Source organism: Nasonia vitripennis, chromosome 3, assembly GCF_009193385.2.
Source record: "Nasonia vitripennis strain AsymCx chromosome 3, Nvit_psr_1.1, whole genome shotgun sequence".
NCBI classification, from domain to species: Eukaryota; Metazoa; Arthropoda; class Insecta; order Hymenoptera; family Pteromalidae; genus Nasonia; species Nasonia vitripennis.
In genome coordinates this window covers 21,045,861-21,073,492 of record NC_045759.1, presented here as the reverse complement: position 1 = coordinate 21,073,492, position 27,632 = coordinate 21,045,861, and the positions used below count along the sequence as shown (strand labels likewise).

At 43.5% G+C, this 27,632-nt stretch overlaps 1 protein-coding gene across 13 annotated transcripts in view; it reads right to left on the bottom strand.

Moving 5' to 3' along the window:
- Nucleotides 1-27,632, bottom strand: part of LOC100116198 (tyrosine-protein phosphatase 10D) — a 38,469-nt gene that overhangs the window by 6,082 nt on the left and 4,755 nt on the right. For 2 of the 13 annotated variants that reach the window (XM_016983337.3, XM_016983340.3), the window contains exons 2-18: nt 12,583-12,829; nt 11,367-11,642; nt 10,912-11,118; nt 10,220-10,573; nt 8,858-9,030; nt 7,883-8,246; nt 7,037-7,306; nt 6,627-6,950; nt 5,878-5,919; nt 5,072-5,350; nt 4,013-4,422; nt 3,113-3,490; nt 2,029-2,221; nt 1,534-1,548; nt 881-1,049; nt 573-605; nt 100-352 (exon numbers count right to left, since the gene is read on the bottom strand). In XM_016983337.3, coding sequence (XP_016838826.1) covers nt 100-352; nt 573-605; nt 881-1,049; nt 1,534-1,548; nt 2,029-2,221; nt 3,113-3,490; nt 4,013-4,422; nt 5,072-5,350; nt 5,878-5,919; nt 6,627-6,950; nt 7,037-7,306; nt 7,883-8,246; nt 8,858-9,030; nt 10,220-10,573; nt 10,912-11,118; nt 11,367-11,642; nt 12,583-12,829 — 3,987 coding nt within the window. Of the gene's footprint in view, nt 1-99; nt 485-572; nt 606-880; nt 1,050-1,533; nt 1,549-2,028; nt 2,222-3,112; nt 3,491-4,012; nt 4,423-5,071; nt 5,351-5,877; nt 5,920-6,626; nt 6,951-7,036; nt 7,307-7,882; nt 8,247-8,857; nt 9,031-10,219; nt 10,574-10,911; nt 11,119-11,366; nt 11,643-12,582; nt 12,830-27,632 lie in introns of those variants that run through there. The other 11 variants (XM_016983341.3, XM_016983342.3, XM_008205165.4 and 8 more) reach the window with 9 other exon arrangements.

Below are 27,632 nucleotides of genomic sequence, written 5' to 3'. Positions count from 1 at the left end.
ATAAAAATTCTTATTTCTTAATAAGCAGAAACAAGGTAATAAAATCCAGCGAGGAAATTTCTAATCAATTTCTTTGAAAGTAATGAAAAATTCACTTACAGGCACATAACTGGCGTTAATGTAATCCGATCCTTCTTCGTCGTCGACGGGTTGGAGCTTAAATCTGCTGTGATCGTACGGCAGAATATTTGTGAAACGATTCTTGGGCCTGTTGCAAGGCAGATCCGCAGCTGTGCAGGGCAGGTCCGTGCCAACGTTTTTCAGCTCATTGAACTCCTCCGCGAAACGGAAGTCCGAATCGGCTGACATATGACGATAATGCTCCGCAAACTCCGACACCTTGACTGGCCGACTAAAAGAAAGAAAAGGAGACTTGTATTTTTTATAGCTACTCTTCACGGTGGGCATACTCTCTAGACACTGATTATTTATGTTGAACGTGTTATTTAGTTTCTACTTATGCAAATCGGATGCAGTGGGAAAGCTGCAAGTGACAATTTTTAAATTTAAAACAAGGTGCGCCCATTTATTGTTTATGCTTAGGTCTGATGTACAAGCTGACGATGACTCACGTTCGCTTCACTAACTGAATGCTTGGACGGGATCTGCCATAAAAATGCAAAAGAGCAACTGTTATAGAACAATGTAACTCATAAATTTCGTGTAAAAAAAGAACATCAAAACTCGTTTAAATTCGCCCAGCACCACTTTTAAACAACGGGCAAACGATTCGAAACGCGACGATGTCAGGGGCTAATCCATAATTCATCATCCACGACATTGCATCGCAAAAAAAGCCATCACCTCGCTTCCTTCTCGCTTCAACTAAAAAGAAATCCTCGAAGAAAATGAAAGAGAAAAAATCGATCCTCAGCCTTACCTGGTCTCGATGACGCTGTCGGGCAGTGAGAGCTCGTCGGTAGCTCGGGTCTCGGTGGTCTTGCGTCCTTGGCTCCTGTGCCGCCTGATTAGTAGTCCGATGCCGAGCAGCGCCAGCAGCAACACGATCGGCACCGTCACCCCGACTATGATTGCCGTATTGTCCTTATCTGCACGGCCGCGCAAAGAACAGAAAAACAGAAATTGAGTGACTCGCGAAAATAATTCGTATGGGACACGACGCGTCTTTCGCGCGATTGTAACACGCACACACACACACAGACTGAACACACACGACAACGACGAAAATACCAAAGCAACGTGCACATGGCAATGGCAAGAGAGAGTATGGGTATAAATATGTGTGTGTGTGTGGGTGTGTGTGCGTGTGTGTGAATAATTCTTGTTGAGGTTTGCTTGCTTGCTTGCAGCTGTTTTGTACGGATGATGTGTATCGGTTTTGTATATATTGGAGGTGCGCGTATGTGTGTCAATGGTATGTGGTTCGTTTTTCTCGTTTTTTTTCGCTGAATTGTTAGTGTAACAATGTGGTATATCTGAGGTTGATGATCGTTGTTTCTGCGATAGTTTTTCGGGGTAACACAGAAAGATATACATTGCAGCTGTTTTTTTGTTGCTTTTTTATTAGCTTACCTGCCAACAGCAATCCTTAGGCGAGGCATGTGCACGAAATAATTAAGCATGAATTTTTTGCGAGTGTTTCGGTTATAAATTTTATCTCTAATCCCGCACACTTTTCAAATATACTTTCGAAACTTTGACGGATTTTAAGATGATGTTATTGTTGAAATATTAGAAGTTTACGTATTTACTTTTAAAAATTGACACAGTACTTGAATACTTATCGATTTTAGTTCATTTTAAATAATACTTTGTAGTTCATGGAATCATTGAGAAAAGTATACCAGTAGTTATATATCTCAGAGCTTAAAGATTTCGTAAACTTTATACATGTTCAAGTTTAATCCTCAAAGTCCCAAGAAAATTGACATCATAAATAATTATCGTACAAAAACAATAATAATAGTTTACTACAAAAATAACAGGACTCAAAGGATTAAAGAAATGTTTTCTAAACGCTTCTATGTCTAAATTAAATCAACAGACACCCAAAACATCGACACTCACCAGTTTGAATGGGAAAACTGTAGCTGGTATCGGTGAACTTGTCAGGTGCTGTGAAAGCTCGGACTTTCACTCGATATGTCGAGCCGGACTTGAGCGGTCCGTTGCAGTAGCCACTCTTGTTCTCGCAGTTCTCCTTGCCGATGGTGAAGTCCTCCACAGTGCCATTTTTGAAGGGGTAGTACGGTTCCATTACCTGCGAAACCATCAAACACGCTATAATTTTGTTTATAGAACAGTGTGGCTAAAATGCGCTGTTAAGTCACGCCTATCTGTGACTAAATCAGTCCTTTTTTGCACCGTGTTTATCACACTCGCTACGCTCGTGCGCTAACCTCACGGTGCAAATAAGGACTACTTTAGTCACGAATAGGCGAGACTTGCGGATTTTAGAAGTCTGTGCTATAAAATTTTATACGAATACTCGCTGCGCTCGGGTGCTAACTACGCCGTGTAAAAAAGAACCATTTAAGTCACACGTATCGTAATGTACTATTTTGAAATGCCTTCTGCTGAAATTATGGTGCATATATTCGGATGAAAATCTTGTAGACGGCGACATAGGCATAAGCTTTACGAGTTCAAAGAAAAAATGTTAACCGAAGACGATTGAAATTGACGTTTCTAGGTTACATCGAAAGCATAAATTCAATATAAAGTGTAACAGCGTGTAGATTCTTACTTGCGGCATTTAGGAAATAGATAAAGAGAATGAGTCATTTTTAAATTATACTTTCAATAGCTTTGTTCCTCTCCTACCTAATATTTGTGCACTATCCAGAAAGATTAAGTTTAGAATTGGTGGTAATCCTAAATTGTCTAGCTATTATTATTATAAAAAAAGCAATTATCTATTATGACTTAAGTTCTTATCTAATCGCAAAGATGAATTTCGAAAGAATGTCCTTCGCTGTCGTGAATTTCTTGAGCTTACAATGAAAACTCACGCCTGCGCAAACTGTAAGCATCAACGCAAATTTGAAAATCGCGCATGACGTTACCCAGCTTTAAATTAACATTTGAGACAATTGCTCTCATTAATTCATAATCTTAAAAAGCCTTGATATATCAAAACCAATCAGCCTACCTGATAAGGTGGCCAGATACTGTAAGCTTGCACATCTCTCCAACTAGGCATCTCCAAGCCACTAGCGTTCTTCGTGTCGTCCTCGGCGACGATAATCGTGTACGACGTCACCGCGCCGTTTTTCTCGCTGAAGTAATTCTTTCTGAACCTGATCTGTATTGTTGTACTGCTTCGGCAGACCTCGGTGGGTACGACTTGTGACAGCGGCTTGGGCGGTGCAAGGATTGGCATCTTCTGCTTCCAGATGGCCTCCTGGCCGAAGCCGACGCTCGTCTCCGCCTGGATGCGGAAGATGTACGTCTTGCCGGGAATCAGGTTCTTGATCGTGCCGTGGAACTCGTTGGACTTGAAGTCGTGCGCCTGCGTGTGCGCCGAGCCCTGTGTGCCACAAGCGAGCGTGAGGATTATGTAAGACATGGCGGTATCATTGAGGAGTTGCGAGCAGAGTATAAGTGAGTACACTCGTTGTCCACTCCTGCGAGCTTTCAGTCTCATTTGTGTGTAGATGCGGAGAAGTGGGTCTGATTTATTGCAAAGCAACATACCGCGTTGCACTTTTTTTTTAAATCGTAGTTGAAATAAATTATTACCTTATCTAGTTTGGAATAATTGATCTGAGAAGGATGAACACGTATGTTTTGGAGCTTACAACTTTGATGAAATAATGTACTTTTACTGCAACTGTACGTTAACCGATTCAAGGCAGTACTATGAGTGACGATCTTACAAAACACTATCAGCTCGATAAAAGGAATGGTTTTGCAATCATCTATCTTATCGCGCTTCGTAAATTAAAAATCATTATCTAATAATACACATTGCTGTTATGTCATACACTGCAATATTTTTAAGGTACGATGACCGTCTTAACAGCAAAATGATAAGCACAGTCATAACTACCTCGAGGCCATACGTGATGCTGAATTTCCTAATGACGCCATTCCGCTCCTGAGTTGGAAGAGACCACTCGAAGCTGATGTCGCTGGGCTGAATATCCGTCGGGTGGAACTTATCGACCCTTCCAGGATACGACTCGCTTGTCGTGAAGCTAGCACTCAAAGGATTCGATCTTCTGAGGTAGTTGGATTCGGTACCGGATCGAACAACCAAAGTGAAGGTGTAGTTACGATGAGGCTTGAGATCGGTTATCGTGATGCTGTTCATCGACGTGATGTTCTGGACATAGTTGTCGTCGGAGTTGATGTACTGCACCTCAAAAGCGTCGTACTCGCCGCGAGGCGGATCCCAGGCTAAAGTGATCTTCGTGTCGTTGATCTCCGTCGCGTTGATTGCCGTTATCGGCTCGGGATCTGCGAAAAGAAAATCGAGGTTGACTTAGAATCGGCTTTTTAGGATAATTGAGTTTCCTGGAATAAGTCATTTCTGCCACGACTGAGATGGAATCCCTCACGTGCGTCTATTACCTTGGTCGAGTCAAACTACTCTCGCATGCAAAAATCCAGGCGTCGTAATGCGCTGATGTCAACAATAAACTTAAATGACTAAACTTTATTTTCAAAACACGTTCTCACTTTTCGCATTGCATCTACTGCACCTATATCTTTCGCGTTACAGTAATTGAATCTCTAAACATTTTCACAATTTTCGCGGACGAATGCAGATATTCAACATTGCATTTGAAATGTATACACTTTTGCTAGATGAATTTCAGCTAGATCACCGTTGATCAATAGTCTAGCGACGCGTGTAGTTTTTTCGCTGCCAAAGACTATACGACTGGAATGAGGTTGAAACTTCCGCCAAGGTAATAGACGCAATTAACGCTATTATGGCTCTGGAGCAAAAAACATCTCATAGCCGACTGAAAGTTCTCCCACCAAACGAATCGTTGCACGGTTCACTAGGATCTCAACTAGGAAGTATGTAAACTGTAGAATCTTATCTGAATTTCGTAATTCTTCAAATTTTATTCATACTTTGAAGTATTAAAATACTCACATAATCTATCCTGCCTGAGTAGCGGCCTACTCTCCACCTTATCACTGACGGTCCAGACGGTAACGTTGTACAACCTGCCTGGCGTCAATCCGGTGAACGTGACCTTGGTGTCGGTGTCGTTGACGATGCGCTCCTGGGTGGTGTTGACGCCGTCGCTTATGCGAAACCGATAGAGATCGAAACGCGACGACTGGACGGGCGTTGGCGTGTAGCGTAGTGTCAGCGAGTCCGGCTGGTCGCGATCGACCACCACCACAACCTCCGACTGAATCAGCGGCACTGCGACGCGAACAGATAAGTACAACATGTTGGGATAGGCGAGCGCACGCGAAGAAAGAGAGAGACAGACTCGTGTCGTCGAGTGTATGTGGCGGAGTGTCTGAGTGTGTATATATATGAAGCGCAAGCAGCGACTACGACGTGCATGCGCTCGTGTCTAATGGTTTTTTGCGCCGATTTTCGCATGCTGATCGGACGCAGAAGTTTGACGGGTAAGTCAATGTTTTAATTTCAATTCATTAAAAGAACGACAAGCGAGTCTACACCTATGAAGTACATTTATGTGATACATGCGAATGAGGCGTTGAAGATGAAAATTAGCGTTATCGATTCTTTCTGGTGTGCTTCATGAATACTTTGTGCAATGAAGGTAAAGTGACTAAAGTAACGCTTAATTTGGTTTTCAAATCCTCAGGTTTAGTGTACCATGTACATGTACATACATAACAACTGTGTATATTTATAATATATTGTTAGTCACTATAGCATCACACTACTGTTTATTAGTATATGCGTACGACACTTACGAAAAAAAAATGTACCTTGATCTGTTCCCAGTTCCTTTTCACCTTTAGAAGTGTTACGAGGGCAATGGAAAAATTTGTGCATATTAGTATTGGATGATTGTAGTCAATTGTAAACAATTTTACAATTCGGATTTTTCATTAGTTTTGACCCTTAATTTACTTAGCCAAGCATAAGTAGTAATTTTCTATATCTGCAGGTTAATGATATTATTATGTTATTGAATTATTAAAGCTTTCTAATACGATTGAAGAGTGTTAATATATGAAACCACGTCGATGCATTTTCGAATATTAAAAATTTACCACTTTCGGTGTTAGTTTTTATGAAAAATTATATTAGTTCACAAGAAGTGTGTTTTAGTTATTATTTAAATGAAGCATTCAGTGTAGGAAAATATTCTTATGAAAAAAATAAACATTTTGCGTGTTCTCTAAAATATCTAAAATAATTCGTTCATCTAAAATTAGCTTTGGATTGGAAAACGTTTATATCTAATAAAATGTGCATTTAGTCAAATATATCATGCTCTATCGTTTTTAAGACTTAAATTTATTCGTGAAATTTCTGTTTAGAGGCAGCTCGAATGAATTTGTTAAACTTGAATTCTCAGTTCATTTGAAGATTGATATTCTATCGCCCTCAGGCGTCTATCGAATGAAAAAATCATGCAGTAATTCAGTTTTTACGCCCTTATAAAAATGTTAAGCTCAGAAATTTCCAAGAAAAACGAAAAATTTCATCCACTAACTCGTGCGAGTCTTCAGACTGGTGATGTCACTGACGAGGTCGTAGGACACCGTGAACACGGTGAAAACGTACTCAACCCCTGGCATGAGATCACCCACGAGAATCCTCTCGATATTATGATTCGGCGGCGTCGAGGAGCTATCCTCATAGCCGATGCTCGACAGGTCGCTGCTCGCAGTTACGTTTTTCACGCGTATGCTCTCCGGTATATCCAAGGGCCACCACTTGAGTGCGTAGTACTCGATCCGACCCTCGGGTCGCGGCCACTCGAGCGTCACGTTCGTCGAATCGATAACCGGCGTTACGTTCAGCACTGGGTTCGGACCTGAAAGTCATAAAATAGCATGTAATACCATTTAAAATAAATGTTGAATTTATATAATAATAAAAGCTACATGCAGCGATACTTACGAATCGTGTGGTTGACTTGAAGAGGATAAAGGCTTTCGACACCAAAGCTGACGGTATTGACCTGTATGGTATAGCGCTCGCCAGGCGTCATGTCGGCTACCTCGGCTTCCGTTTCCTTTACGCTTGGCAACTTCACCCATCGCGGGTCGTCCTCGGTACGATACCTGATCGCGTATTCCGAAAAGATCGAGTCTGTTGGCGCCTCCCAGTGTACCAGCACGGTATTGCTAGTCACCTTCTCAATGCTGAGATTTCGTGGCGGATGCGGCACTGTGAATAATGAAGATTTAGTATCGTGATCGTGCATTTTTCGGAAAACATGTAAATCAAAGCTTTTACGCGCGAGTTTGAGGATCATTTATTCATTTTTTAAATCTTTGACTACCATAAAATTTTTTGAATTGGTCTGCTATAGTCAGAAAACTATAAATCTCTTCTCGTATTTATATTCACAATCTATCTTTACAAAATAAGCCTAGAAAAAAGTAAAACGAATCGCTGAAGGAAATATTTAATTCCAATCTTATTTAAGTGAGAAAGCGAAACAAAACCATCACAAGAGCCTGTCGCATTCTCTTTAGACCCGTCGAACGAATAAATAATATTCTTGGCTCAGTTCCATAGCCAGTCCCCCAATTCATCACGCCGAAATTCTCCCTGACGCTTATCACTTCGCAGAAAACTCGGCAAAACGGAACCTCAAAAAACACGACGACAGCTGCCTCGAAAGAGGCCTAAAGAACATAAGCAGGATAATCCGCAAGAGACGAGAGAACCAGCATAATGTGTCATCGCTCTCGGCGGCCGGAATGAATAATAAAAAATAAGCGCTCGGCGACTACTCACAAACAGCCTGGAAGTAAGCGTGCGGTTCACTGCGCAGTCCGTGACTTATGGCAAAGACCTTGACCTCGTAACCGGCTCCAGGGTACAAATCCTCGAGGACGATGTGCGACTCGGTCGTGAGAGTCGTCGCGCTCTCGCCGGTGTCGTTGCGATTGTGCGTAACCTCGAACTTCTCTTGGCGAGAATTCACGTCGCTCTTCCACGAGATATTCAAACCCTTCTCAATGCTCTTGAGGTCCTCGATTATGGGACTAGATGGCTTGGTCACCTGGTACAGCACAGTTTCGTTCGACTCGACCTTGTTGCTGATCGCCTGGACTATTATCGAGTAGTTTCGGCCTGGCAACAGTGCCTCCAGAGTTATCTGAAATATAGCAGAGTTAAATTAATAAACGATTGATTATACGCTATTAAAAATAGAAAGTAACTTCCTTCATTTATATTTATACGTTTATATTTAGAATGGGCCCGCGTGAAATCTATCTCGAGGCAAAATAAAAGTAATTCCCAAACGTTGGCAGAATGAAATCTGTGAACCGTCGGCCTTTCAAGTGCGCGGATGTCCTCGTTGCATGAATGACGCTGCTTGATAGTAACGGAGTGAATTTTTTTATGATTAGTGTTTCTGCGTGCGCGAGTTAATTGACACAATGACGGGTTTCAGCGGTGATTTCTCTTTTTTTCTAAAGAATTCATAGATTCTACACACGACTCTTCTCGTACGCGTCCTGGTGCGGAGAAGACTTATCGAGGACGATATTAAAAAGAAGGTCAAGCGTCACATTTTTACGGTGCCTGTTTTTTTTTTTAGTTTTTTTTCTCTCCACTTCCGTCGTCAACATCAAAATTCTAAGATGAAATTAGTCTCTCGAATCCCTTTTTAAAAATAAGAAATTTGAGCGGAATGGCACAATCCAAAGAGAGTTGGTTTTTGCTCAACGACGTAACGCTGCTTCTGCAGTTGTCATTTATTACCTTTGTTTTATTCGTCGTTAAAACGTTGCTGTCGCCTCCGATAGTGGCTTCGACTTCGTGGTACTCGACCCGGTAAGTGTCCTGAGTGCTGGTGTTCTCGGGGCTCCAAGAAACCTCGACCATCCAGGTTTTTTCGTCAATCTCGGCTCGGAGATCTCGAACCGGCAGGGGCCCTGTTAAAATGTATAAGTTAAATGAACGCATTACTTTCTGGAATTCCGCACTTATCATAAACATAAATTCCAGCTGAGATTAGCGCAGCGTTATGCAAAGCTTAATGAAAATTGCTGGATTTTACGTAAACAGTCCGGCTTTTGTATTCATTTCCAGACGCAATAACGACAAAAGTATATTTGCCTCTTCCTTTGTCTTTCGACATTAAAAGAGTTTATTGTGCAAAAGAAGCAAATTCAATTCAGAAAAAAAAATGTTATCTTCGCCCGAAAAATCTCGAATGCAGAAACTCTAACGGTTCAAGCAAACAATTTATGTTACGCAATTGCAATTTCGTAACTCAGTCTCTGACTTTTATTATCGTCACTTTAAAAACTACACTTTGCGGATGATATTCAGTATAAATATAAAACGGAAAGTGCATCGCGATTAATACAGTTTACGACAAACTAACCAGTTTTATACCCAACGCGACATCGGTTAATAATAAAATTTATCCCAGGTAACATCGTTAACGTTACACTACACACAGTTCCATAAGGGGAAACTCTTTATTACACAGGCTCTAAGTTTACAGTGATAAAACTCCCGGTCGGTGGCTGTAAAAAGTTCGCTGGATCAAAGTAAAATGACCGTCTGGGGCTGTGCAAAAAACCTTTGGAACTTTACTTTCTAAAAAGCCGACGAGCTCTTAGAGACTTCTCGTATCTCGTTACCCCAGCCGCTGTAATCGCAAGCCAATCGAGTGAAATCCTATTAGTGCCGCGGGGCGAACGAAATCCCGCGTCTGGAGCGTATACTTTTTTGTGCGCCATGGAGTTTCGTCATTGTTCCGATAGGGTCTCGACGTATGTAGCCAAGAGGGATCGATGAGTGTCTTTGTCATTTTTGACAGTGATGATTGCTTAATCTGATTTTAAGTGATATATGGCGACGATTCGATTTCGTACAATACTCAAATTGAACAAAAATTCATAACACTATCCGTGGCATCATCGATTTTGTTTTGAAACTTGAAAAGAAAAAGGTAGGAGGAAAACTATAGATGAAATTATTCACAAACGAGTTCCAGCCTCGCCTATTATTTCAGGCTCTAAAAATACAAACTTATTAATCAAACCTCCCCGCGCGATTCTTGAAAAACAACGCAGCAGGCGATATAAAAAACAAAAAATGAAAAAAGCATACTCAGCGTGACGTCTTTGCTGGCGGGCCAACTGGAAACTTTCCCGGAGAAGGTCTTGACGACAACCTGGTAAGTCTTGCCGGGCTCGAGGTCCTTGAACTCCCAGCGACACTCATCCTCGCGATTGCGCGTCACGGGGGCGAAGCGTCGGTTACCCGCCAGTGAGATCTGGTACTTGTCAAACTCGGAGCTGCCGTTGGGAGGTGACCAGTAAACCCGAAAAGATGTCGACGTGACCGAAGAGTTGTCAAAGGTGACGTTCAGAGGACGTAGAGGTACTGTGCGATACTGAGCTGTTGTCGGGGCCGAGGTCTCATCCTCCGACACTGTCTGCACCGAGATGTTGTAGGCTCGACCTGCAATATGACAAATTTAGAAATTAAACTTGTTGGGATGTGCGCACGATTCGATTTCCATACAAAGTAGAGAAATTTAAATTGAGTTAAAACGAGACAATAGCCGAGGAAACAAAAGAGATGCCTGTAATTCGCACAGAGCAATAAATTCGCCCGGCTGTTTGCGCGGCAAAGTGAAAAGGGCCGCGAGAGCGACGCGAAACAAGCAATTAAAAGGCATCACTCGCTCGCTCGAGTTATTAGAGAGTGAGAGAGAGAGAGAGAGAGAGAGAGAGAGAGAGAGAGAGAGAGAGAGAGAGAGAGGACTCAATTAGAGGGGACGTGTATAAGAGGCTTACCGGGAATAAGGCCTTTGAAAGCCGCCTGAGCTGGTCCTGGCGGTTCCGATTCCTTCTCGATGTAGAGGACGGATTCAGCGGCATCTTGAGGATCTATGCTAACTTTATAATAAGTGTAAATTCCAGCTGGATAAGGCGGCTGCCAGAGGACTAGGAGCGTCGTCTCGTTGCGGAACCAGACGATGAACTTTCCTGGAGTATTCGGCTCTGGAAATGCGAGAACGGTGTCGTTTCTTTAACGTTTCTCATTATTATTCTATATCTCTCTGCGCGCGCAGACGTCATTATTGGATTTCTCTGTCGAGATAAAAAGCTCCTCAACGTACGGCAGTCGTACTTCGGAATTAAAATGTCCAATAATCAGGCCTCGTCGCTTATATAATTGAAGCATATCGATGGAACGGCGTCTGCTTGAAACTATCAATGTAACAACAAGAACGACAAACGAAACTAACTGGTGGTGAAGTTTCGGCTGGTGTAAGCGACGCTCTCCTTGGTCTCGAGAACCGTGAACAGCTGGAGGGAGTAAGTGGCACCAGGAGTCAGGTCCCTCAGGGTGTAGGGAGCCGCGTCGGCGGGGATGACGCTCGTCCAGGGGTTGCTCGCGTCGTTGAAGCTCTGGACGCGCAACCGAAAGCCCGAGTAGTTGCCGTGACGTGGTGGCTCCCAGTAGACGACCGCCGACTTGCCGCTCTTCACCGACACCGTGAGGTTCGATGGTGGATCGGGAGCTGTAATTGCGAAAAAATTTATCGATTATTGATCGGTATATTGACTTATGTTGATCGCGATCGAGAAGAGGAATGACGCGGTGCGGCGAGAACAGAAATAGCTCTGGGAGCGAGGCTGCCAAGATGCTTCTCGGAAGATCGTTGCGAGATTAAGCAAATCGGTCGCATCTGCTTTGTCAACAATATGCCACTTGTCTCTCGGAGAATTCGAGGGAATTTGGGGAATCGGAACAGCGGCCGCGTTGCGGATTCGTTAATTTTTATTTGCAGGGCTGATGTACCGATAGAATGCGCGAATTCGAAAGCAGAGCTTAATTAAAGACTTTACGATCGGGTAGAGCCTTAAAGAGTAAACGGGTCACCAAACGGTTCGAGCCGTCGAAATTAAGCTTTACCGTATATACAACGCCTACTTTTACTCTCGCGCGAAAAATACAAGTTCAGGAAAAAAAAAAGCGATGGCGATGTACTCTCATCGAAATTCACCCCGTGAATTCTCATCTAGCGCTGCAGAGAGTCGAACGGCGGCGACGATATTTTAAAAGCCCGCGCGACATTTATTCCCGAGAAAATTGACATCATCGAGCTCGCAAGGCGCGCGAGGCGAGCGCATGACCCAGAAGCGAAATTTCGCTTATTCGAGCGACGAGAGAGAGAGAGAGAGAGAGAGAGAGACCTCGTTTTCGCGAAACTCGCGCGGCGTCTCTCTCTCTCTCTCGTCGTACAAAAGCCGCATACGTGAAAGAAGCTCGCTATTGTCGGCGGTTCGAGAAGCCTTGTCAACGGGGAGTTGGGATATGGATTTTGTCCCGAAGCTTCATCCGTATATCCGCGGTGAATCACATCCGAATGGCAAAGTATGACTCACGGAACCGATCTGCAGTTGCAAAATTTATCAAAAATCTCCTTAAGCATATAAGAGCAAAAAATATATACTCACGAGTAGTGATGGAGGCCGTCCAGGTGAGCCAATCGTGAAGCGTGTCGTTGCTGTAGTAGAGCCAGTACTCGTACCTCGTGCCGGGCAGTCCATTGCGGAACTTGATGACGTCGCCGATTTCCGAGGCGGCTATCGTCGTGTTTGGCGGTGGGTCGCCGATTCGGGGACTGTAGTCAAGCCGGTACCAGCTGCCACCCTGGCTCAGGTTACCCGGGATCTCGATCGCCAAGTCGGCTGATCTCGTCACCTGGAGACAATAGAAGCGAAAAAATGTTTAATTTTGGTTTATAATAATTCTATTAAAATGCATTTTTCCATCTCTACGACGTAGCTAGCGATCGAATGCAATTTCAAATACGAATAGGCGGTTATTTAAATTCCAGCCGCTCAGCTCGTTAGGCCGCCGCCCGCTCGACGATGAGTCGAATCAATAAATGCGCCCGTTCTATTTCGGATTTATCGGACAGCGGAGTGCGAGCTTTCTAAATAAACCGCGTGCGCTGCTGTCTGATTCAATTTTGTTTCTTATCGTCGAGGAAAATTTACGCTTATATTATAATTGCCTGGGATTTTTTTAATTAATAAATTCGCTAGCTTATACATAGCGTCTTGAATATAAATATTCTATAGCTGCCAGTTAAGCAACTTATCGATTGAATTCCCCGACCACACCTAATGTACACACACGCATGCATATCGGTTTAATAAACCACCTCGTCCAGTCTAAAAGCCACACGAGCCAAAATTCACTCGAGAGAGAACACTCGGTAACTCCATTACACATCCGACCCTGCGCAGCACTCAACCGACTCTATGCGTACACGTGTCAGTCAATCGCATATCTATAAATACCTTATAAATCTCCCCCCGTGAAAAAGGGAGCCGACGCCGGCAATTGCTCTCTCGACGTATGGAAATCGCGAAAAGAGTGTATATAAGTACACCCGTGGTTAGTGCGTGACTCTCGAGAGTTCGTTTTCTCTCTATCGCTAATGAAACGACGCTACGTATAGGTATCGCGTTACTATCGGTGTTTTGCCCGATGTTAGAACGATGATTAGAAATTTCGCCATTAAACGGGTTTTATGCGTGAGATATGTCAAAGCTCTCTCAGAGCTGCGCATAATGAATCGACGAGACGTATCTGCGGTTTTATCCGGATAAAGTAGAATTTATCATCGATTCTAAAAAAAAAAAACACGGCCGCAGGAAGACTCTCTGCACACACACACACTTCCACCTGCAGTGCTAAACGCCGCCTAACTTCTTCCTCGTTCATCATGGCCCATCAGCCGCCACAGCTCCGTCATCCGAGAGAGACAGGTTCAGCTCGTGGAAAAAACGAAGAAAACTTCTCTTCCCGCGGCATATCGATCTATGTACCGACACACAGCAACTGTAATGTCTATAGACACGGCGGCAGTGGCGGAAGCGGCAGCGGATGCGCCATAAAGGACTCGCCGCTCGAGCGCGCACGGCCCATTACGATGATTATGCCATTATTTTCGCGTCCGCGGCTCTAGTCGCTGCTCTCTGCGTGTGTGCGCGGGAAAAAAAGCAACGAGCCAAGAGAGAAGCTATATATACGTAAGTACGCGTATGTAGTGTGTATGGAGAGAAGAAATGCGCCTGTGGTATAATTGATATACCGTTATGGGTGAAAATTCATCGGTGTATGTGCTCGGAACTGCTGACGCAAACGTATAACGTGTAGATCCGTATCGAGCAAGGCCGAAAATTTGTGGAGACACATCGCGTTGCGAAAGAATCCATATACTGTCGGGCTGTTATTATCGAACGTTGGATTTGGGCTGTTATCGCGATAGAGCTATTTCAATTAGATATTTCATTCCTCGGGCAAAAGTCGCATCAGCGAAGTAAGAAGCAGCCGCCGAGAGAACCGCAATAACCCGAGAAACAGCTCTCGAATCAGAAAAGTAGTGAAATAAAAGTCTCTCTCTCTCTCTCTCTCTCTCTGTACGGCACAAATCGCGCGCGAGAGAGCGAGGCGTAATAGAACCTCCGCTTCCGCATCGCCGAGAGAAAGAGAGACGGTAAGAAGGTTCGGTCGCCTGGAAACGAGCTGCCCCTATAGTTCGTTTCCCCGCGCACGAGCGTCTATATACACTGTATACTGTAAGTGCGCCTATACATCCCCAGCAACGGAAAACTCGTCGTCGTGCGGCATCATCTTCGTGTTTTCCTTCGCTTCGCTCTTTGAAGCCTATATTTGTACTTCGTTTAGTTGGATACTAATAATTCCATACACAGACCTCGGAGCTTTCTCGCGAAGGGGTGTATGACCTACGATTTTTCTCTACCCTCTTTTTCGGCCGCTTCGTTATACGGCCGCTTTTGATCTCTTTCGGCGGGGTTATTCAAAAACTGTCGTCTACTGTAGCCTCTCTATCTGCTCTCGTTTTCCGGATGTGTGCTGTCGTCTCGGCTTTTGACGACGACGACGACGACGACCCTTCGAGACGTAGCACAGCTCGAGGGGCTGCGTCAGGGCGAGACGACAACGGTGATGGGCTGTTTGTTTTGTTCGAGTGCTGTGTGTGTAATGAGATGTAGTTTGCACTGCATTTTCGGAGGGTTAAAGGTATGGCATTTGACGCACCGAACGGAAGGATGTAAGGCAGTATAACAGCAGGTTTAGGCAGTTGAACAACACACCTCTATATTATTGACTGGACGAGCAGAGTCCAAAAGTATACACAACCGCAGGGATAGCTCGTATATTCGCATACATTTTCATCTCCGCCAGCCGAAAAAGCGTGAAATATCCCTACACACCGCGTATATCTATATCCGTCGCGCTTCAATCCCTCGCGAAATAATAAAAATTCCATCTCGCATACATCCATCCAACCGACACCGCAGAGCGTCCATTTTCCAGACTGACTTTTTAATTTTCTCCTCTATCTCTCTCGCATGCAGTATACATCATCGTGCACATACATATATACACAGCGCCTCACCGAGGGAAATGTCCGCGAACTGTCTCTTTTCCGGGACATCCGGTCCCGACGACGCCGGGGCTGCAGCATATATTGATCGATCCCTCTCGCGCCTCCTCGTCCTCGTCCCTCCCGACTACATCCACTACTACTACTACTACTACTACTACTACTGTAGTAGTTTTCGCTTTCAGCTTTCAATGCGAGAGATATTTCGCACGTGACGATAGCCGAGGGACGGGGCTTTTTATTGTTGCGCTGGGGATGATGATTGCGGCGGACGAGGTGAGAAGTTAACGACGCGTAAAGGCTTTATATTTTGGTTAGAGGAGGAAAAAGTTGATAAGAGCAATCGTGTGGGTTCTATGCTATAATAAACAAAAAACAATGTACGAGGACAGCGAAGGAGAGACAAAGTCGTAATACGCTGCAAAGGTCATTACCGAGAGGAGATTGCTCCCGATAAGCCGGCAACGACTATAGGAGGAGAGAGGAGCGAATCGCGAGTTTAATGGAGTGTGGGCTAATGGATTTAGCGAGATTTTAGGAGACTGCAGCTGCTATACCGCGCAAATAGTGTTTGCTCCCTCTGCTCTCCCGCATACAGCCCTCATATACTCCCCGCACGGCTGTTCGATTCGAAATGGAATTGCTTTTTTTCTTCGTCGTTTTTCGATCCTCGCAAAAACCTCGCATCAGTGTATATAGCATCCATCGCCGTGGGAAAATCAGATGCACTTATAGACGCGGGAACCTCGTCATCGCGAAAACAATGTCCTCCTCCGTTACACAGCGTGATCTCCCGCACAAATTAAATCCAATCCTCGAAACGATCTAGATAGCCATCTCTCCTCCGCGAAAAAAAAAACGAAACACACGTGGTATATATACAAGCCCAATTACAGCGGAGTCAAGGATACAGCTCGCTTTTCGCGAAACAGCTATTGCTCTCGCCTTGATCTTCCTCGTATACGTATACGTCCATGTATATATAGAACACATGCACGCGAGGCTTTCTCGCGCTGAACAGGATGAAAGCCGCCGCGCGCACGCACGTGCGCCCGGCCCTCTTTTTGCGCGCGCTATATATGTATGTAGGGCTTGTTCAATTACAAAGGACAAGGTGTTCGCTGCCGAGCTCGGATAAGGGATAGGTGTGTGTGTGTGTGTGTTTTTTTTCACGCGAGCTTTTTTTTTCGAGCGATTAATTTCCTTCCTTCCTAGCTTCGTTCTTTAACGACTGTGCGTATAATCTTGATGAGATTTTTTTCGATTGTTTATTAGCTTATCGTCGGATACGCCAAATCTCAATTGAATGTTACAGTAAAGAAATCGAATGGGCTCTTTCAAACAATCGAACGCACTCGCTCATCCCTGGAAACAAAGAGGAACGTAACTGAATCAGCTGAGCTAATTTCAGTGTCACGTCGCCCTCGTCGACGATTTTAACGACCTAACGCACACACACACAACAATGACAGCTGCGACAGCGACGATATCACTCCCGCATTCCGGCTCCGTGACACATGCACGGCATATACGAGGCCCGAATCTGCAAATGCCCGACGGACTCGCCATACGGAATACCGAATCGCGTTTCCGCGTTTCTCTCACACACATACACACATACGCGTTTTCCCGTTTGCATCTCGCGGAATTAGTTTTTTCAAATATTCTCGCTGCGCAACGATAAATGAATAATTAATCGGGGATAGTGTCGAAATCCCTCGCGAAATGAGGATTAATCTCGCGGAGCCTGTCGTCGTAATTAATTAACAAACAGCCCTCGTTTCGTCCCAGCGACAATCGCGACTCCGACAGTCTAATAAAGTCTCTTCCTTCTCCTCGTCGCACCACCGCACGGAACTTTCCCTCTTTTTCCGTAAGCCTAGAACAATTACACTCGGCGACTCGGCGTCTCTCGTAAATCTCCTAATGAAACGATGAGAAAGCTCGGCGCAGCGCATATTTCTCTCATTACGCGCTCGAGCCTCGCCCTTTCACGGCGTCCGTGAACGGAAAATTAGCGGCTCCCATGCATCAGCCTGTGTGTAAACGTCGATCAGGAAAGTCTTTATACGATTTTAATAGAGATTCACGAATACTTTATAACAGCGCGTAATACGCGTATAATACAATATCACCTATGCATTGGCTGATCTGCACACGTATACATAATACTGTATATGGTGTGCGTAAGATAGACGCACTGCACAGAGGCATTTCGCTCGCGAGGTGAAAGCGGCACTACATTGTGTGCAAATCATAAGGCGGATTAATGGCGCTTTAACGCGTCTCTGTATATGCGCGTGTAGACGCGTAGAGAGGCCCTATACGAGCTAGTTGGAATACGAAAATAGAAGATGCGCGAGTGACAGCTCGAGTGTTAGAGTTTATATTATACGTGAGGGTATGTACTGAAGGAAACGACTGCGTGTATGTATGTAAAAGAATTTTGCCTCCGAGCGATGACTTCGTCTTTTTTCGCTCTACTTGTATATACTCTACTTCCGCACCTCGCTGCGCGCAGATGTGGTGTCTGTTTTTCGGAGAATCGCGATCGCGAGCGGTGATATAATGCAAATGCGCTGTATCCCCAGTAAAATTCGTAATAACGATTCAATTATTATTCTCCCGTCTCGTGGTCCGCGCGTTGCGTAAAAGCGTTGCGGTATATAGCCTCTTTTAGAAATGAGATGTGAGTATAACAGTCTAGGAAGTAAAATTATTCGTTAATTTTGCCCGACAGCTCTGCTCCAGTATATAATACAATGCCGTTAATTTCACCGCGCGAATTTCTTTGTTTTATGGCAGCCTTATGCCGAAGAGACTTTGGAAACTCTGAATTTACGATCCATTTACACGCACGGGGGAAAGCAGTAGGGCTTGTTTACAGAAAACTTGGTAGTTTTCTTTGTCAGTTCTTGTTACAAGATGTAACGCTTTTTATCCTAGTTCTTTGGCAGTTCTTAGATCGAGCCGTTTTTGAAAAGTAATGCCCAAGATAGTTGGTCAAATGACAACGTTTACTTGGATCGGTTGGCTAAGGCGCGCGACTATCCTTGTGCGGGGCTCGGGATCGAGTCTCCGGTCGCTCGAAATTTTTCGCATGCAAATCATTATTCTATATAATTTTATTTTAAAAAAACTCGAATACAAGCCTGCTAGTAATGATTTTTCAATTCTAACCTCGAATCGCCATTAACCACGTGCACCTGTGTCGTGTTATTTCACCAACTATCTTCGGAAGAAAATAGTTCAGAATACTCAATCTAAAAACTGCCAAAGAACTAGGATAAACAGCGTTACATCTTGTAACAAAAACTAGCAAAGAAAACTACAAAGTTCTGAGATTGACAACCTCAGAACTTCCAAATAACTTGGATACCGTTTCTACCAGGATTATAATACATCAAAGATCTCGTATATATATATATATATATATATATATATATATATATATATATATATATATATATATATATATATATATTTTTTTTAAATAACCCGCCAGAAACTAAACTATACCACACCTCAAGTAATCTCGATACCTCACATGACCCAGTACACATCTGGTGTAATATAGACGTATACATATAGCTTTCGCAAGTATTTTTCAACGCACCGCCGCGGCGAAAGGCCTGCGCGCATTCCTGCGGCTCACTCGCGTCGCGAGACAATGATGCTAATAATTGAACGCGCACAATTGAAGCTTCTTCGTATACACATACGCGTGTATACGAGCGTGACAATGCGAGGCGTTTCTCCGCGACGAGCTGACATGGGTGTACGTTGCACACGAGCGTTTACGCGCTTCGCTGGAGCCGGACTATGGCTGCTCTTGCGCTACGGCCTTATTTTCGCGCGAGTGTACGCGTTTCCATTTTTTAAAAAAGTGGGTTGGGCGTTGAGCTGGTTTTTTGGGCTGATGATAGGAGATAGTTTATTTGGAGAAGATGCGAGTAGTGTGTTTTAATATTTAGGTCTATCGCGCATGAGGCGTCTATTTTTTCAGTATAGGCCAACTTTTGAAGGATCTGTAACGAAGTGTACCGAATGAAACGAGAGATAGAAAGCGACCTCGTTGAGCCGTATATTCGGCCGTCTGAAAGTGCGTCGTCGCGGTTTCTTACAACGCGTTCTCGCCACCTATAACAAATGACTCTGCGATACGTACACGCGAGTTCCAAAGTGGTTACTTCATGCGCAACATGTGAATGAAGCGTTATTGGCTATTGATCTGAAAGATCGATAATACAGTAGGTATATCGATTGTTCAATCGTTGCGAGACTGATAAATACGTATTTTCGTCTCGTGTCGCTTATACCCCAGTTGTAACACATCGGAGAAAAAACGCACGTTGTGCGAAATTTTCGTCATCCCGAAAAAAAAAGAACCTCGTGCGATCGACCGCAAAACAAGACGATTATTCCAATTGCGCCGCGAGAGATTCGTAGCACGAACTCGGAGAGACGAGCTGGGAATATGTGAGAGAGACTGCCGAAAAGGCAAAAAAAAACCGAGCGTTGAAGTTCAAGCGTATGTGGGAACGAAGATTAAGAGCAGCCGCGCGCGTGAGTGGATTGCTCTTGGCTCCGTATCTGGAGCGACGAGGCGAAAATAAATTGTCGTGGGAGCTCTCTGCAAATTTAAATTGTTTTTTCGCGCGCTTACAAGAGAGATTGTTAATTAGAGACGAAAGTCGCGCGTTTATTGAAGAAAGTGTGTGTTATATGTATGATCGTCGATGACGGTATTTTTCTGATCGTTTAAAGTAGATATAAGATTCGAGAGACAGCGCTAATTGAAATTGCCTTGTGTGATATCGCGGATTACGTCACGAGGCCTGGATTTACATCTGTATAAGGATGTTTAAACTTTACGATCGTCTCCTCGTCATAATTTAACATTAGTAGTGTATACTTTTCCTCGAAACTGTACGAGCCCGCCGGATCAATCCATAAGCGCAATCCAACCGTCGGTTAAAATTGCTGTATTTCCTCTCTCGCGCGCGAGACGCGTATAAATATAGCTAAAAGCGCATGAATGAATTATGTATACACCTCGCAGCAGTATATACCCACACAGCGAGCGTAAAAGGGGAAAAGTCAAAACTCCCCGGAGGAAAACAGAAACGGACGAGACACGACGCGGAGAGAGCAAATAAGAAAGCAGCAGCCGCGTCGGAGCCAAAAGTCTCGAGACCGTGATATGAAGAAAAAGGGCGAGGGCGACTTTAAATTTAGCCGGAGAACGAGAGAGAGAGAGAGAGAGAAAAAAAATCCACTAACGCATAGAGACGTCCGCTTCGTAAAAGCTTATGAGGAGTATATAGAGTTGTTTCTTTGATGAATTAAATTGCACCACGCGATGTGTCGAGAGATTGGCTTAGTTTGTGCCGTACGAACATTTTTGGGAAGTATAGAGGGGGATATGTGCTTCGACTGTGTGTTTACGCTGTGTCGTGGACTCGAGCAAGTAATTGGATTCGAATGCGGATGTGTGTGTATCGAGAGAGAAACTTTCGATTCGGTTGTAATTATTTGCTTTTGCCCCAGGAGGGAGTGAGAAACTACGTGTAGGTCGAAATTGATTAAAAGTTTGTATATACTTTTGTGTGTGTGTGTGTGTCCGAGGATTAACTCAGACGAAGAAGAACTCAACGACAGCCCACTACATCAAACGCATGTTTATGCCCGCTGCGCAAAGTCGCGATATATTTATAGTTTAATTAGCCACACTTCTCTCTCACTCTCTCTCTCTCTCTCTCGAGGTAAAGGGCAGCGACGCATTTAACTCTGTATTTATAATTTTATCCTCCGATGCGTGTATATATAGAAGCCATCGATAAAATACACGTCGCTCTCGTAAAAGAAAACGCTTCCATCCTATAATTTATTTTTTCAAAAAAACTCCACTATACTGTACCAGACGCTAGCTTGTGCACAATAACGATCCGTAAAATCGTTGCAAGAAACAGACGCACATCATACATCATTCCTTTTCCGGTCGTTCGCTCGCTGCAGCGTCATCGCTTTGCGATTCTGCATCAGCGATCGATGGATTTACTTTTTTGGAACACACACGGGGTATATAAAACACACTGCACTCGCGCGATCGATTGAATATTTTATCGCCGGCTATAAAATTATAATCGCAATAAAGTTATTGCGCTTCCGTTTTAGCGTTACGCTAATGGAACACAGTGCAGCGCGTATGTAAGCCAGTATAGGGGTGAATGCACTCGATTCTATTCGCGGAGAGATTTCCTCAGAGCGATCCAGCCGTATTGGAAGATTGATAATTAGTACAGCAGGTGCATTGGCCTGAAGATCGAATGCTTATCGAGCCTTCATCTATCCGATAGACGCAAGCTTTCCCACACAGACTCGCGTGGCCGGATTTTCCCTTCAAACCTCCGCATCATCCAGCAGCTGTCAGTGGCACATCTCTCTTTTCTCTTCTCTGTCGAGCTAATGCTCGTAACAACGGCAGATTCGGAGCAGGGCACAGACTCGCTCGATTTTAACGAAGCCAGGGCTGCATCTTCTATATACCCAAGCGCTGCGCGCGGGTTACGACACATACATAGCCGGCTCTGCAGTACCACGCCCCTGTGTGGAGCTTCCTGGAAACGAGCCCGGCGGGCCCTTTTTTCATTATTCACGTCATATGCACGTGTAGAGTTTTTTTGTTCGTGTAGAGATATGCGAAAAAGGTCTTCGGGGCCAAGTTCAGCGTGTGCAGTATAACGACGTGAGAGACATTAGTTAGATAATTTATGCTGTGAGTTTAGAGAGCGGGGCGTATTTCGAGAATGCGTCAGAGCTGCAACGATTCCAATCAAGGTTTTGAGGATACGCTCGGTAGTGTGTCGAATAACGAGGCTGGTGATTCACGTATAATTGGGCCTTATGCTTGACCCGCGGTCGTTATAGCATGTTTCCTTTTTTTTCACTTTCGAAATGGGCCAGAGTAAGTATTGTGGGAAGATGTTTTGGAATTTGTATTCGAAAATTATACAGTATAGATTGACATTTTATCATTATTTAAGCAGATTCTATTGCAACGTTAAAAAGTCGCGAGGATCGAGAAGAAGAGAGAATTAATGGATACTTATACACAAGAAAAAATCTACTACTGCATGCAGTATCGGCTGTAATGAAAGTGCGCGAGCATAGCGGCCTATACAAGCGTATTAGATTCTCGATTATAAATCCTTGACGCTCAAGGATGCTGAGATTCAACCCGCGGTTGTAAATAAAGTACTACTTTTTTCCATTATCTTTATCAAGCAAAATTTCCACTATGCATCATAATATTGATTACGTATTTATAGGTATCGTAACCCCGTTAGATTTAATCGATATTTTGCATAATTATATACTATATTCTCATCTGACGATGGCGCAATTTTTTTTTCCAGATACAAATAATACATCCAAGATGTAATTCTTTTACTGATCGTCTATAATACAATATGAACTGGCCCTTATACTCCGTGTCAGTAACCAACTTTCTGCATCCCGTGGTCACTTTTTCTCTTACTATATGCATCAGAGAGAGACCAAGGAAACAAGAAAACTGGCCTGGCCATACTTGGAACCCGTCTCTGTTTGCACACAAACTCCGCTTCCGTCAAGTGCTCGAGCTCGATTCCTCATAATACATAATATCTCGCTGCACTTGACTCGCGGTCTCGGAGTGAATAATGGATCGACGCTTTAAAAAAAAACTCGCTTATTCCTCCACGCGCAGAGAAAGCGTCCGACGACCCGATCCATCAAACCCACACTATGGCATAGCATAAATCGTATACCTTCGACGCTTATTATACACACAGCGCAGCGAGCAAAAGTATACAATCCGCGGGAAAAATGTCACGCGGATAAATCACAAACAACACTGCACACCATCATCTATACTCGCAGAGCCGTAAACCGATAAATCAGCGCACGCAGGTAGGTGTACACACCTATTCGTTGCGTACGGAATTTTTTCATTTCCGCAGCCAAGAGAGAGAGAGAGATAAGCCGGTGCGATAATGTAGAGCGCAAACAAGCGTCAATCGGAAGGAATCCCGAGCGCGAGTGCGTGTACATCTATGCGTGTGCGATAATCCGCCGGTTTTTCATTTCACCAGTTTTTTTTCCTCTTTTAGGGGCGAGCGAGCTGAGTCGATCGAGTTTCCGTATTTTTTGTGTGCAGCGCTTCGGCGAATCACCGCGTAAAACAATACTTTTCGCGTCGGACAGTATAAAGCGTGGATTTTCGCGCTCTCTGGCTTTTAACGAAGTTACGATATATGCTGCGCAGCTTTTCGAAAACTGTTCCGCAGCTCGGCACATCACATTGTCCGCGCATTTACATATAGCGATGCATTATTCGCGAATATTCTATGGATCGTCGTATGAATACGATAATTTTTATTTAAACAAATTGTAACCGTTCGGATTTTCGTAAAATATGTTTTTATTTATTTCCCGCACGATGGCGGAAATTACGATTTAGCGTCGGAAAACTCTCTTCCGCTTATAAATCACTGCATTTTTCCGAGTTAACGAGCGCCGCGCGCCTCTGCATCAAGTATGTTTACCGGAGTTTTTCGAAGCTCATAATATAACTTTTAATGGAATGGAATTAACTTTTGTCGGCCGGGCTGAATTTACCAAGAAAATTAAATTGATCGTGCGCGATAAAGCATATGCAGCTTTGAAAAATATTTGCAGGATTGCACACGGCGTAATGATTGCGCTCCCACGAAAGACGGTTACGTAAAAATTGCACGTTATTACTATGTACGTGTTATTCTATAATGTGAGATAATATACGTTTTGTAACAACTGTAAACAGTTTATTTTAGATGTAACGTTTATAACGAATATACATTGAGAATCTTCGGGATCAGCATGAGTTTTCTAAGAATTTCAAAAATTTCCCGCGAATTCTCACGATGTAATTTCCGGATAAGCGAGAAATGATTCCATCAATCTTCTTCTTCTCATATATTAAAATTATAATCAACACCCCTCTCGATGTAACCGTGCAGCAGTGCAGCGTGCGGTGTATGACTCATTAGTGATTCACGCCCGGTTTTTTGGTTCCAACACAGCAAGTATAAGTCGATAAGTGCGAGCGGAGCTATTTTCAGTAGTTATCGACCATTTTTTTCGCTTTTCAGATTACTTTAATTATTTAAACGTGTCATTCCAGACTACCCGTTATAACCACGCTAATTTACACTGAAATCTACAGCCGCGTGTATACACGTAATCTAATTGAGTAATATTACGCGCACTTGGAATAAAGAAACTCGAAAAAAGATACTTAGAAACGCACTCGTTAATTCAGCAGCGACGGATTAGAACGGCAACGCCGGAGGTATCCATCAACGCTGATTACACACTCTTCCGTATCTAATCCCTCTCCCGAATTCAACAATCGAATCATAACTTTCGAAGCAGTCAATTTTCGTCGCCAAAAAAGTGCCTTATTCGACACATCCAAGTAGGCAACGCAACGCGCATCAGTTTTGCGGCAAAATTCAGCGAAGGAAGCAACACACAGACCAGCACTGCGCGCGCGTTGCATAATCCGCTATATATGCGCACGGCGGTGCGCTGTACTGGCCGATGCAACGTAATTCGCGTACTCTCTGGCGCGTAAAGATTTAATTTGCCCAGAAAGCCAGCAGTGGCCTCGAAAAATCCAAACGTTCGTACACACGAGGAATTGCCCGTGAGGCTCGAGAGCGGCTATACGTATGTGTGTCGGTGAACAGCGCGAGCTGCTGGTAACTTGTGAAATCTTTTTGTTTTTTCGTGTTGTATTTCGTGAACGGAGAAAATCACAGGCGCGAGAGTTGTACGCCGATTTGTTGAGGTATATTGATGAGAGCGATGGTTTGCGTTGATTCAACTTCCGTTTGTGAGAATTGCTCGGAATTTTACGAAGGAAATAACATCATTCGTTGCCTCGTGAACGGTTTCGTTTTTGAACACTTAAAAATGTTCCCTTATCTTTATATAGCTATAGCAACGAGCTGAGTCGACGTTTACTTGGGAGTTAACGTTGTATAAATGTTGAATGTTGATTTGAAATATGTTATTCATAGGCTTGAATCAAGTTTTTCCTCGTTATGACTTTATGATCTGTGTCAGTTGATAAATGAATGGCTTTCATGAAAAAAATCCAGAATTGAAGAAAAAAAAAGAAACTGCGAATCTTCCTCGTACGCCGATGAGGCTTATCTTGTTGCCAAGTGCGAATAAATCCGTATATATTTCTTTTTTTCTCTTTTCAATGTAAAAACTGGTTTCTCGCTACGCTTTTCTTTCTCGTTGTAGTATTATGAATGCTTGGTGTAACAACACCGAGACGCGAGTGGAAAACCAAGTATCGGCTTCGATTACTTCACCCGCATTTATATATATTGCGAGAAATTAAATTCTTTTCTCTGGTTATTTCACGCCGGGTGACAAAAACAAAAAAAAAATCCATTACGAGAAAATCCATCGCAGTTTTTTGCGTCAACGGTTAAATGATCTTACGTTCTCTACGATGCGATTTAAGCCTCTAATGGTCGTAAATATAGAAGCGCTTTCGAGAACAAAGTAAGAAAGACGAACGGAAATCATTTTTAAACCGACGGATTTGAACCTCTGAGAAGCTCTAAAATACAAAAAATGCAGCACGTCAACGCGCACACCGATATTCCGAGAAAACTGCATTCACACAACAAGCTGAGGAAACAAGTATCGACTTATATCTCGTTTATTCTTCCGAAAGATCTAATCTAATATGCAAATCACTCCTAATGCCTCGAGCCTCTCCTGAACCTAGCTTCATAAATATTTCGCTCGATGAACTCGAAGATCCGACTCGTGATTAGAAACAAAAGACCACCGAATTCTCGACTCGGCGATTTTCTCATGTATACCGCCTGAAGAAAGTGCGTTATTTGCAATAGCGCGCGCGCGATTTAAATACATTAATATTCATAGAAGAGACTCCATTGCGTTACGTAAAAAAAAAACGTTTATGAAGCTGTATGCGTAGCTTGGAGAAAAGGGTCACGCGAGTGCAGCAACATTATCGGAGGAGAGAAATGGAATATGCCGTGCGTGTATTTAGTACCGCGTAAACATTGCGCGTGGGCAAATATTAGTTCAGCAGTTTCATTAACAAACGCGCGCTCTAGCGTCGTTAAGGCAACTTGCGAAAGCGTCTGCGTATAATGCGTTGGATTATTAATTACCGCATGTTGGATGTGCAGTGTAAAAGCTTATTACATGGTCTGCATGAGGTGCTGACCTTTAAAAAAAACGAAGGCAACTTTAATAGTATGCAGCGCGAAAGGAAAAGCTGATTTTATTATAAAAATTAGTTCGTATGCTCGTGTTAATTACGTAATGTAATCACGCCAAGTGTCGTGAATCATTTTTGATTGAAAAACGTGGATACAAAGTCTTGGAGTTTTTTCTCTCTTCAAATTGTCAGTGAAAACAAAGGCGGGTTGGCAAAAAGAGTTGAAATGAGATCACTCGAGGCCGGAAAATAACAATGCTCAAAACCCAACAATGACTGAGTTTTCTGCGCAGATGTACATAGCCGCGATGACGAGCATTGTGTGCTCGAAAATGAGTCAAATAGAAATAATCCAATGGAAAAGGTTTATAAATCCTTCGTTTAACGAACTGTTGGAGGATGGGATCATTCTAAGCACCTTCGTTGAAAAGGCCGGTTTTTTCGTCATTAACGTTAGATAATGCATCTATCAATGTCAGGCGGTTTTTCGACTGGGCTAAAAAAACTATTTAACAGAAACATGCCTTTACATTCCCGCGTTAATGATACAACTCGATACCCCTATAATCGATTCTCGTCCGTCATCTCCATCATCGTACCGAACTCGCCTATATGCATATAACCTTACTATAATATATTACTGCAGCATAGCTGAAACGTAATCTCCCAAAAAGTTTTCGAAAAGCGATACATACTTTTTTAAAACAATTCTCTCTTTTATCGTTAAAAAAGCAAGAACGACAGCCACCGCACCTCGTGTGATTCACCTTCCGCATCAACAA